At 40.9% G+C, this 13,115-nt stretch overlaps 1 protein-coding gene across 6 annotated transcripts in view; it reads right to left on the reverse strand.

The window, feature by feature from the left end:
- Srpk2 (SRSF protein kinase 2) overlaps positions 1-13,115 on the reverse strand; it is a 226,825-nt gene that overhangs the window by 25,558 nt on the left and 188,152 nt on the right. For all 6 annotated transcript variants that reach the window (XM_013510525.1, XM_013510522.1, XM_013510524.1 and 3 more), the window contains 4 exons: positions 6,208-6,373; positions 4,392-4,417; positions 3,015-3,261; positions 1,679-2,161 (listed from right to left, as the gene is read on the reverse strand). In XM_013510525.1, coding sequence (XP_013365979.1) covers positions 1,679-2,161; positions 3,015-3,261; positions 4,392-4,417; positions 6,208-6,373 — 922 coding nt within the window. The remainder of the gene's footprint in view (positions 1-1,678; positions 2,162-3,014; positions 3,262-4,391; positions 4,418-6,207; positions 6,374-13,115) is intronic.

The following is a 13,115-nucleotide window of genomic DNA, read 5'->3' on the forward strand; positions in this document are numbered from 1 at the left end:
TATGTAATACAACAAGCATTGTTAATTTCCTACCACTTTGTTTGTAACTCTGTATTGTCTGTACTGTTCTTTTGCTATTTTGTAAAAGGCTGTCAGTCTGTTAATGTTTTCCTCCTTTTATTTTTAAAATAAAAAAAAAAAATTTCCTTTTGCTTTTCTTTTTCTGAGAATTTTTTCTTCCCAGGTCTAAACTTGCATCCATGCTACCTTCCCAGTCTGAATAATAACGTGGACCCAGGACCCTGTGCTCAGGATCCCAGGAGTTACTTTTCTGAGTTTTCCAACTTGCCTGGGCCCAGACCCCGACCACTCAGCACAGCAGCAGGAAACACCCGGCTCAGCCACAAGACATTCACTGAGAAACTGCACATATATTACTACTATTACACTGTGTATTAATTACAATATTTGATTCAACCTAGAGGGAGCCATTTGTTGCCTTAGATAGAAAGAGAAACTGAGGCTTAGAAAGGTTATAAAACCAAAGTCCCACATAGCTATTAAGTTTTGAGTTGGGATTTGATTTCATGTATATTTGCAGCCACTATCCTAAGCTGCCACTTGCAAAATAACGAATAAAAAGCTACCTTGTAAATTACTTTCTGTATACATCCATAAATAAAGAGTGAGCTAGCACTGCAACAGTACATGTGGAGAGGTACAGTTCACTGGATGAACCAAGTAAAGGAAGCGCACTGGGATGATGAGCTACAGCCAGTGCTGTCCACCTCCGGCACAGGTCACGGCCTGCCACCAAGCAGGGCCACAGAATCCCCCACCACCTGCAGGGCTAGGTTTGCCCGTCACTTCTCCCCTGTGTGTGAGGCACTGCCGTCAGCAGAGGGAGCAAAGGTGGTTTCTGAGCTTTTTTCACTAGGGGCCAGACTGGAAACCAACTGTGACCTCCTGTATGCACTTGCAGGAACCAGTCACGTGGACTTTTTCATGTGGCATTTACTTCCAAAATGAGAGTTTGAAATAAGACAACCTCAGGAAAACAAAAACACAAGATCCGATCTGCAACCCACCATCATATTTAAATCCCAGTCACTTTAAAAATTATAATCCTGCATCCGTTATTAGTAGCAGGGTTCTAGAATAGGGGACAATTGTCAAACTAAATTACAAGACTTCTTTCTCAGTATAGCCAGAGAAAAAGCAGATATTGTATTGAAGAGAAAATAAACATCTTCTCTTGAATAGAAAACAAAGGAAAACTAAATGCAGAACTATCAGATGGAAGAGGTGAAAGCAGAAGATTTTCCCAAATGTGTGATGTCACTGACTAATTAAAAATCGGGGGTGGTGGCACACCCCCGTAATCCCAGCACTCAGGGAGGCTGAGGTAGGAGGATCATCGCGAGTTCGAAACCAGCCTGGGCTACAAAGTGAGCTCAAGGCCAGCCTGAACTGCACAGCGAGACCCTGTCTCAAAAAGACCAAGCAAGAAAGAATAGGAAAGCTCAGAAATGGGGTTTCATATACACTGAGTAAGAGAAGGCCTAGTGGCACAGAGTATTTTTAAAGCACATTACTTGCTGCTGAGTGTAAAAGCAAGAGGATACAAATGGTTAGGTATACATGGCTTCACCACCTCCAGCCAACTCCTTCTGAGCACCTGTCACTGTCACAGCCCTGGGGTAGTAGAAGCAGACAGTGGGCGGGAAAGGATACTTACTTTTTGGCAAATCCCCAGTACTGGAGGCTGAAACTGTCCTGCTTCTGTCATGGGATGGACTGCTTTCCTCCTGCTCTGTAAGTGGTGATCCCTCGGAAAGCACTGAGCCGCAGGCCACAGACTCTAAAGGCCCAGAGAACAAGGAGGTGGAAAACTCTGGAAACTGGGACTCTGAAATCTTATGTTGTCCGTTTGGCAATTCACCATTGAATTGTTCATAGGAGCTGCTATATGTGTAATCGCTTTCTGCATTTGGCTCATCGAGGTTATACTCCTCAGGGTTTGGGCAGTCGTCCTCATCGTCCTCTTCATCTTCCAGCTGCTGTTCCAGTAAGAATGGGCCATTCTCAATATGGCCATTTGTTTTGGGTGACTCGATCCATGTAGGGTCTATGTTCCCAAGTTCCTGATCGACATCATCTTCATCTTTCTCAACGTTTTCTTTCTCGGCATCTTCTTTCTCTTCCTGGTCTTCAGCTTCACCTTAAAAAGTTGACAGGGTAGCAATGAGGATTTGTTACTCTCTTCAAGAAGAGGCACTAGGCACTGACCTCCCTCAACATGATGCACTTTCTAACGTGCTTCATTTCTGTGCCACAGAGTCAACACCTCCCTGTTCTCAGAGTAAAACCTTCAGGCTTTCTAAATCTTATTTTTCACTTACTTAATAAACGGTCTACTCTTGTTGGGAAAAGCTTTTGTGAAGCCAGGTATAGTGGTACATGCCTATAATCCCAGAACTCACTAGGCTGAGGCAGGAGGATCACTGCAAATTCAAGCCCAGCCTAGGCTACACAGGTTAGTTCAAGGCCAATCTGCATTATATAGCAAAACCCTATCTTAAAAATAAATACAATAAAATAATAAAAAGCTTTGGGACCAACTCCCCAAATTAATGTAATATAATGATATATATCAAAAATAGACACTAATTAAAAAAGAAACAAAAACTATTTTTGGGAAAATATTTTTATAAATTAAGTTGAACTTCTACTCTTTCCTTCACCATCTTAGAAAAAGGTTTGTGGTGCACTACTGTTAGCCAAAAGGCTTATTACTAAATAAAGGAAGGGCCATCATTAGCATGATAGAGACATGGTGTTTCTCAGGCAGTATCATTTTTTAAAAACTACTCTTAAAATATGCACGCCAGACACACATTAACACTGATGTGCCTGGCATGCACACTGTAAGAAAAGCACAGGGCGCTTCCCATATTTCTCAGTAAGGAGAGGCAGAGGATCTGTCTTATCTGAAGCAGCAGCACAAACCCTGGCGGGTCACTATCCACGAAGAGCCTGGGTCCCTATCAGCCCCATCTCCAGGCCCCACTGACCGTTGTCCTTTGCAGTCTCTTCCTCAGGAGTCTCCTCTAACCCTGCTGCTTTTAGTTTCACCTCCGGCCGGAATTCATCGTCTTGCTCATTGGAAGGTACAGCAGAGCTGATGTTTTCCTCTATTACTTTCCTTTCAGCTTCTCGCTCCAGTTCTTCTATCTCCTGCAGGCGTTTTTCCAGTAATTCAGCCTGCCTCTTCTGTTTCTTTTTCAGCTTCTTCTTCTTGTTTTTAGATATTTTTCCTATCTACAACATGTTAAGAAAATACCACTGGTCAGTTGCTCTTTTTAAAGCCCCACATCACAGTACAAGTTCTGGCAGCATGGCAAATACCAACCAATGCTAATTTTCATATCACAGTCAAAGAAATATGTAAGCTCAGACAGAAGATCCATCTTCATGGTTAGGGTTTTGGTAAAACAGAAAGCAGTGCTGGCCTGTATCAGGCCTAGCACTCAAGGAACATAGCTGAGACCAGTAAGGCTTCACCATTTAAGCTCTAGGACAAATGAATATCCTGAAGTAATCAGCTTTCAGCAAGAAGGTCCTTTTATAAGTCTTAGGAGTTGATTCCTATACACAAAGTAGCACATTCCAACCTCCTAACTGCCCAAAAAAGGAAAAGCCTGCCAAAACAGGTAGTCAGCAGCACTACTTGAGATTGCCTTTCACGTACTGAGCTGTTGGCAATAGCCAGGCAATACGAACTTTAAGAAATTAGCACACTAAGTAAAAGGGTGAAAAGGAAAAAAAACATAGTTCTTGTCTGCCTCCAACTGCAGCCATCACCTGAGTCATCCAGTTCTGGGGATGAGAGCCTCCCAAACCTCCCAGGTCCAGGGAGCCCACGCCCAGGGGCTGGGGAGGTCCTGGGGAGATGCGGAGCATTGGAGGCCAGGAGGCCAGGAGGCCGGGCTCTCCCTGGCCCCTCACACCCACACTTCTATCACATACGGAGGGCGAGTTTGTTGGACACAGTGTTCAGACAGAACCAAGGACCAGGCAATACTCTCATAATTAAACAAATAGCTGAGAAAAACGTTAGGACAACTGCATCAGGAAAACAGGTAACTGGGATGCCCATCAGAAGTAATGTAGAATGACTCTGGAATAGTCACACTTCAGACCTTATCTCGTCACCTCACAATTCTCCAACCTTGGCCTCCCTCATCCCCAGAAGCGTGTAAGACTGATCTTCCAATAGTTTTGATTATTCTAATTCATAGAGATCATTTCAATTTAAATTAAGGATACAGAGTCTTTATAAACATATCTTTTATTTTAATATACATTAACATGTCTGTTGTAATTTGAAAAGTCCAATAATATACAGTCTCATTTTTTGGCTAAATACAAGTATAGGTAGAAGTACTTACAGGTTTTTGCTGTGGAGCCGTACTCACTAAAACAAAATAAAACAAAATAGATGTTTAGAGAAAAACAGATACATATCTTCAGGTAATTCAAATAGCGAAATGAAATAATTACTTTTTTTTCTCTGATGTGCTGAGAATCAAACCCAGGGATACTCTACCAATGAGCCACACCCTCAGCCCCTCTTATTTTTTAAAACAAGGCCTTGGGCTGGGAATTCAGCATGAGGGCCTGAGTTTGATTCCTGGCATCAATCAATCAATTAATCAAACAAACAGGGCCTTGCTAAGTCACCAGAGTTGGCTTTGAACTTGTGATCCTCCTGCTTCAGCCTTCCAAGTAACTAGGATTACAGGCATGTGTCACCACACCCAGCAATTACTGCCTTTTAAGGCTACCCAAGATCATAAATACATACATATGTACATACACCAACCAACCCTGGAGCTTCTTTACAATAGGGGTTTTCCAGAGGAATTTTATTCAACTCAAAAAAAAGAAAAGAAAAAAGACTGACCTTAAAAGGACAGAGCAGAAGCAGTTTATACTGAGCCATTTCAAAACCAGTCAGTCTCAAAGCACTGACTAACAATCTTTAAAACAGAGCGTGGTGTAGTGGTGCACGTCTATAATCCCAGCACTCAGGAGGCTGAGGCAAGGGGCTTGCTGCAAGTTCAAGGCCACTCTGGACTAAACTTATATAGTGAGTTTGACAGCCTGCCTAGAATACAGCGAGACCCTCTCTCAAAAAATAAAACAAAATAAAACAAGAACAGTTTATAAATCAGTCACCAAACCAAATTTGTCTGTAGACAATAAAATGAACAACTTAGATGGGAAGATGCACATGTGTGTTTCAAATCTATCTGGCAAACTTTATATAACTAACCTAAATCAAATAGTACAGCAGCTGCAGCAATGGTTCCTGGACTCACATTAGCTTCCTATCATCATCGAAAGTGTGGCTGACTGACTCCATGATCTAAATAACACCCTCACTGCAGCAGAGGAGACACAGAGAGAACACCTCTCCCCGGAGTAAGTCTGCCTGACGACACACGAAGGAGAGCACAGGCAACGTGAAAAGAGCACAAAAAGCAGTCAACGCCTTTCTTTTGGAAAGAAAACTCTGTAAGCTCAGACTCAGCTCTCACTGATCTTCTTCCCCACATTCTTCAGACTTTCACAACTGATTCGAAGTGCACCACTTCAGCTAATATTGATACAATTGTGACAAATGAAGAGAAGACAGCATTCTAACAAGCCTGAAACTGTAATAATTCTGAAGATTATAGGTCAGCTATAAGAACCTGGTTTCTATATTCTCCACAGAGAAGTGGGTAACACAAGCAAATGTTCACGTATAGATGAAGCAGTAGCCAAGAATCTAGACAATGTTTTTCTGGTTGGGGGAGGGGGGTACTGCGACTGCGGAGTGAACTGAACTACATCTCCAGCCCTTTTTATTTTTTAAGACAGGGTCTAGCTAATAATTCTCTAAATTGCCCATGTGGGCCTTGATTTTGTGATTCTCCTGCCTTATCCTCCCAGAGTGCTGGGGTTGCAGGCATGTGCCACCATGCCCAGCTTATTTTAATGGAGGACAAAGGCAAGCAATTCAGATATTAAAACAAATACTGAAATATATAACTGGAACATCTTTTCAAGAAAAAGATTCAGTTATTTCTACAAACCAAGCTGTTATAAAAAGTTCCTAACATATTATGTGCATGTCTGACTCAATTACCTTCCATGTGCAATTCTTGAAGGCCACAGTGCCCCCAGAACACAGAAACACAGAAGACCTGGCTCCCTCACCTGCAGACCCCGAGGGAGGAGGAGCACCTGCTTTCTGCCACTCCGTGGCCTCAGCTGCCATTCTTCTCACGTAGGCATCATCCACACACATCAGGATGTTTTCCGGCTTTATATCAGTATGAATAATCTTGCACTTACTATGTAGATAATCTAAACCTTGGAGGACCTGTTCATAGTAGAATCAAGAGAGGAAAGAAGCTATTAGTAATCTGACTATTACACTTTTATTTATTTGTGAAATAGGTACTATAATCACATGTATACTCCCACAGGAACACAGCTCTCCTTTCCAAAGCAGCCACTATCTATCATTCGAGAAAGAACTTATGCTAATGGAAGCAAATGCACCTCTATGATCACTTCTTTAAGAACAACTTTATTGAAAAATGAAGGGTCGGGAAGATAGCTTAGCAGCACAGCACCTGCCTGGAAAGCATAAGGTCCTGAGTTCGATTCCCCATACCAAAAAAAAAAAAAAAAAAATTCACACATCTTACAATTCAACCATCACCACTACCTAATTTAGAACATTTTTATTACTCTAAATAATACTACACCTACTAGCAATTACTCCTTATCTCCCTCCTTAACTCTTCCAGCCCTAACAAATCATTAATTTTCTTGAAGATTCTAGACATTTTCATTTAAATGGAACCATAGAGTGGTCTTTCATAACCAGCATAATGTCCAAGACTCATTCTGGTGTAAGACATATCTATATTTCATTTCCTTTCCTTTTACTACCAAATGATACCCCACTGTATGGACATGTGACATTTTGGTTTGTTTTTTATTGTTGTTGTCTTGTTTGTTTGTTTTTTTGAGAGGATCTCCTTACGTAGTTCAGACTAGCCTGGAACTCACTATGTAGCCTAGGCTAGCCTCAAACTCATGGCAATCCTCCTGCCTCAGCCTCTCAAGTACTGGGATTACTGGCATGCACCAGATAGACATGTGACATTTTGTTTACTCACTCATTTGATGGACACTTAGACTGTTTCCACTTGGGCTAATAACTACTGATATGCACATTCATGGGTAAGTCTTTGTGTGGACATACCTTTTACCCTATAAAACAAATTTGCTTCAGTGAGTATGTGATTTGTGAACTCTTCTGTTTTATTAACTGGCTGGACAATGCTTTGGACTATTTATATCTATATTTGCCTTTGGATGAAGTATAACACTATTTTTCACAGTGGCAGCACCATTTTATATTCCCACCAGATAGATAGACAGTATATGGAGGATGTATGTATGTATGTATGCATGTTTTTATTTCAGCCACTCTAGTGAGCATGATGTGTCTGTCATCTCATTTCAGGGTGGTTTTTGTTTTTGTGAGACAGCAACTTACTATGTTACTCAGGATGGTCTTGAACTCTTGGGCTTAGTGATCTTCCTGTCTCAGGCTCTTGGGTAGCTGAGACTACAAATATGCTATTGCACCTAGCTTATACTTTAGTTTTGATCTGCGTTTCTCTAGTGGTTAATGATTTACGTAATTTACAATATCACAGAAAAAGAAGGTAAATAGGTAATATAATCACACGGCATAAAATATCCCTAGGGAAGAGGTCCTGGGAAGAGGGATGAAAGGACTGAAAATGAGCAACGTATGCTATATGCATGTGCCAGTTTCCCAAAACAAACATCAATATTGTGAAATATAAACCTGCACATAAAAAAGTCAGTATCTAGATAACACTGTAGCATTAATACAAAGTATTGAGCCAAAATACTCACACATTTATCACATTAAAAAAAAATAAAACCTCATAGAGTGTAGTAACCTAAATATAAGGCCAATATTTTTCTCAAGTTATCTTCACCAAAGAATCTTTTCAAATTCTCTTCCATAATCAAGACTTAGTTTTAAAATAAATGTTTCCATACGAGAGAAAATTCTAAAGTCTCCTCGACAAATGCATTACCATTCAAATGTAAGTCACTCAGGCATCTTGCCCACAAAGAGACAGTAAATGTGAAAGAGATAAGCAGAAGATAGACAACATTATCCAACACTGGAAAATTCCCAGCAAAACCCCAGTGTTTGTGCATACCTGGAATACCTACTAATTATTTTCAAGGTCAACACACTACAAAGGGTGAAAGAATAGGGATTTTAGCGGGAAAACGAATAAAATGAATCTGTCTCTTGCACAGATATTAAAATCCCTACAACCACTTACAGTAAGTTTTCTTTAAGAAATACTTTTTTTTTTTTGGTACCGGGCATCGAACTCAGGACCTTGCGCTTGCCAGGCAGGCACTTGTGCCACTGAGCTATATCCTTGGCCCCTTTAGGTAATACTTTTACATGAGCTCATCGAAAGAGCATCATCTGGATCCTAATCTGAGGTATTTGCATGCAGCAGGAAACAAAGGTCCTGGTCTTCAGAGCCTTATATCCTCAGCTTGCTCAGTCACGTCAGGCCATGGGGACTAGGGACTGGGGACTGCGGACTGGGACCTGGGGACTGGCGACTGGTCAAAGGAAAACCCAAGATGAATCACATGTACAACAAATCTACTTTAAGAAAATACTGACAACTTGCTAGTTAAGTATGAGCAAAATGAAAGGGGAAAAACAACTTAGGTTCTAAGACTGATTTTTTTGAATTTATTCTTTAAAATAATACCTAGGGCTGGGGATATACCTCAGCGGCACAAGCACCTGCCTAGCAAGTGCAAGGTCCTAAGTTTGATTCCGGCTACCAAAAAAACCCCCCAAAAACAAAAAAAAACACAAACCCTCAACCCTATTTTTAAGTTGTGTTATAGTGTCAAAGGACCAATAGTAAGAAAATATCATTATGTACTTCCATAAATATAGGTTATACTTATGAGGGGAATGCAGCCCAATGGGCTTATATGCTACTCAAAGACATTTCATTATCTTTCCTGTACAACTAAGTAATGATGTAGAATGTTTATATCTAAACATAAGATTGTGAGAAGTACAATAAATTAATGAGTAGGCACACATATTCAATCTAGAAAGGCAAAAGAAACATTTTGAAGAAATTTCAAACCATTTAAAATTATTTTGACTGAAATTTATTTTCAGTTATCTGATATTGACCTGAAGTAAAATGTCAGTATCTTATTTTGGAAATTAGGATATCTTCTCACAGGCTTTTCATGCACACAGATTGCCCTTATCTTCCCACCTTTGCTGCTTTCACAGTTTAAAATCTTTCACTGTGTGGGAAGCTACACAAGTAAGTGCTAATGTGACAGTATGCAAGTGTGTTAACAGGACTTCCCAATGACAATGATGTTCAAAACACAGTGTTCTCAGTAGGAACTTAAGGGTCCAGATTTCTAAAATACTGACTATTGGGTTCAGATGGGCTACCCTTACTTAAAAAGTAATGGCTATGTTTGACAATAATACCAGACAAAGACCTCACACCACTGGGCAAATCAACAAATACAAATCATTAAAGAGATGGAGCATAGGCAAAACATAACCATGGGACTCAAGACTACCCTTAAATTGCTACTCAAAACATTCATTCATAACCTGGGGAAGGTGCTTCACTCTGAGCTTCCATTTCCTTTCTATAAAAGGGGGAGACATATCTACTAAACACAAATATAGTAAGAATCAGAGATATCCTGAAAAACAAAACAAAAATGAGCAAGATCTAACATACAGGAAGATCAAAACAAAAAGCAAAACTAAACCAAGTCAGAAGACTTGTACTGATGTAACTATAATTTCTTAATTTATTAAATTTCTATGGATCTCTGCTGCCTCAACCTCTAATATAAAAGGGCTTAGTTGGTAACTTTTATGGGGCATCCCAGCAATAAAACTTTGATTTCACAATTTCTTTTAATTTTTAACTGTTTTATAAAAAATCTTTAGCTGTAGCTAAGAGGAATGATTTTATTTTCAACAGGAGCATTTCTGCTCTCAACCAGTAAATTTTGGAGTATTAATGTACCCCACACTGACACTGATGGGTAATCTTATAACCACTTGTGCAGAATACCCCTGATGATAAAAAAATGAAAATAGTGAGTCTAGCCTCATGTCCAAGGATAGGGTACTCCTTGGAAAATCTGACAAATAGCTAACGGGAACCTTTACTAGCTTTCCCCTCTACTGTCTTCCACTGTCAAATCATACCTGCTAGCCTGCCAAGAAACCATGCATGGTGTCTGCAGCAGGAGGCAGCAGAGATCCACTGGCTACTAGGAGAGCTGGGACCAATCCAACTAGACAGCTCAGGGGCAAGGCTGCCAGTCATCCACTGTGAGGAGCCAGATCACAAACCTCAGGAGTAGGTACCAGACTTCTCCATGTGAAGTCTGACTCAACATTCAACAGCAGGAAGAACTGAGGTGGAGTCCAAGGTGCAAAGCCAGAAGGCCTCCACTTAAGTTTCTGGTCCAGGAACTAGCTTCCTATGGCCTAGAGAAAAGTCACTACCTGTTTCTGACTCTTAGATTCACTTGTAAAATAGGGGGTTTGGTCAAAATGGTCTACAAGGTCTTTTCTGTATCACCTGCCATTTGTCTTAACAATATAACTGTTTCTCTGCACCTCGACTTGCTGGAAACAGGTCCTATAATCCTACAAATACAGGGAGGAGTAAGCCCAGAATAATACAAAGACTTCTCTAGATGGCTCTCTCCCTGCCTTACTCTCTTGTCTAGAGAACAGAGCTTCTTCCAAAACTGTAAGCTGTAAAGAACAGAATAAAAGCAACTTTACCAGCTATGTTCTGACTGTGGTGATGATGTAGGGACTTTCTTCCTCCCACATCTGAAAAATAGGACACTGGGTGAAGAGACTTTGCCTGTCTCTTGCACTGTTAGTAACAAGCTAACGAAGTGCCAAGGGAGCCCAAATAGCCAGGTGGGCTGGTATAGGAGAGGAGGCTGGCCCCAAGTAGGAGTCCTTAATTTAGATATTAATTACTTGTGGGTGTGCAGGAAAACACCAGAGGGGCTCTCCTCAAGCCCAGAAAATCTCCTCTAGGAAGCTCAAGCTCCCAGCGGATTTCTCTTCCTTGGTGAAACAGATATGAGGTAAATTCTACAAACCAGCTGTGAAAACCATGATGTGGAACTGCATGAAGTATGGAAATACCTGTCATGATAAAAGAGGATAAGAACGAGAGACAGAATTAGACAAAATACTCAGTGCATGCTGTCCTTAGCCTCACTGTTCTGAACCTCCTCCAAGTCATGACAGTGAACGAGGAAATCCAGCAGCTGTCCTGCTGAAAGGTGCTGGGAGGAGCTGGAGCCAGAGCCGCTGTGCCCAGCACACAGATACCCAGAGCAGTGGGCTGGGGTGAGGCTGAGCCATTCCCAGATCTGTAAGTGAAGGGTTCCAATCTGAGAATTTAAAGTTAATACCAAATCACGGACTGACCATACCAAGCAAAATCAAACAGTATCAAAATGACTACTAATTTGATATTAACACTAATCTAAAACTAAATAATACTGGTTCAAGTATAATGACAATGAGGACCACAGGGGTGATAAGAGATAAGACCACCTGTCAGGGCCTGATACCCCACCAACAGTGGGCATGCAAAAACACTGCCTTTAAAGGTCCTGTTAGCTTGTGTACTGCAGCACACATTTACGAATTACATATTTTATAAAATCTAATGGCTACACTACAAACAATCTGATTACCAGCTTTTCATTAAGGGACAAGAAAAACCATTTGCCAAGGACACGAACATACATTTTTCACAAAGATATAATTTAAAATAATACCATATCTTTCCATGTAGGAAATCACACACTACCCCACAGCTGAGAGCACAAGATGCTGAAGCGATACCATCTGGACTCAATTCCTAGGTCCATCACAATATCTGAGAGGCCCCAGGGAAGACTGGGACCATGCAGCATCTCCTGCAGAGCAGACAGCAGCCCTGACCTCGGAGTGAGGGGAGGACTAGCTGGCACAACACAACTAAGCATAAAGCAACAAGCACCTAAAAAAGCGAAATGATTGCTAGATCATGGTAACAGAAAGACTAATAATTTTTAAATCCAGGGATACAAACTGTAATTGCTAGCTTTTCCACCATTAAAGCAAAGTTACCAAAATCAGAGGTATGCCCTTAGCAAGCTGCATTTATCTAATGGCAAGCAGCCACCTTCTTACAAGGTCTCTCTAAAGGGTAATGAATTAAACTATACAGTCTGAAGAAGTAAAATGCCAACTTCAACTTCAATTACATAAGAAAATCAAAGCCACTGTTAAAAAGAGTACCAAAGGATTTATAAAAAACCTTCACCCAAGGCACATCTTTGAATGTACCACAAATAATGCCATCAGAAGCACACCCTCTTTTTTTTAGCTTTAGAAAGAAGAAAAAAAGATGGACATAAAATGGAACTCAATGAAGTGATTTATATAAAAGAGAGAGAGAGGGATAAAGAAAGGAGGAGGAAGGCAGGCAGGCAGGCAGGCAGGCAGGCAGGCAGGCAAATGAACAGTCCCAAGAGTGTGCTTGAGGTCAGAGAAGCCGCCTGGGGTGCTCCACACAGCCACACAGCCTCTCCACAGCTGCCACCAACACAGCCCTTTTCTGCCCCAGTATCAGGTCACTATGGCTAAATGAGGACAGCTAAGAACTGATCAAAGGATTGACAACAGTATATAAGAAACACCAAAAAAGCAGCTGATCCAATTTTATCATTAACTACAGAAAATAAACAAGTGGTAACATATGATCCCTGACTTCAGGGTGGCCACAGTGGAGTTGAGAAGATGCAAAGGCTGATTTGTGCACTCATGATGCTTTATATTTACATATCTATAGATATATAATTTAGGCCCTCATTTATTAATCTTCACAATAAAGCTACAAATTGTCTTTTATTATAAATAAGGAAACAGGCTCGGTAATTTGATCAGGGTC

The sequence above is a fragment of the Chinchilla lanigera genome, unplaced genomic scaffold (genome assembly GCF_000276665.1).
Source record: "Chinchilla lanigera isolate Chin_1 unplaced genomic scaffold, ChiLan1.0 scaffold00009, whole genome shotgun sequence".
Taxonomy (NCBI): domain Eukaryota; kingdom Metazoa; phylum Chordata; class Mammalia; order Rodentia; family Chinchillidae; genus Chinchilla; species Chinchilla lanigera.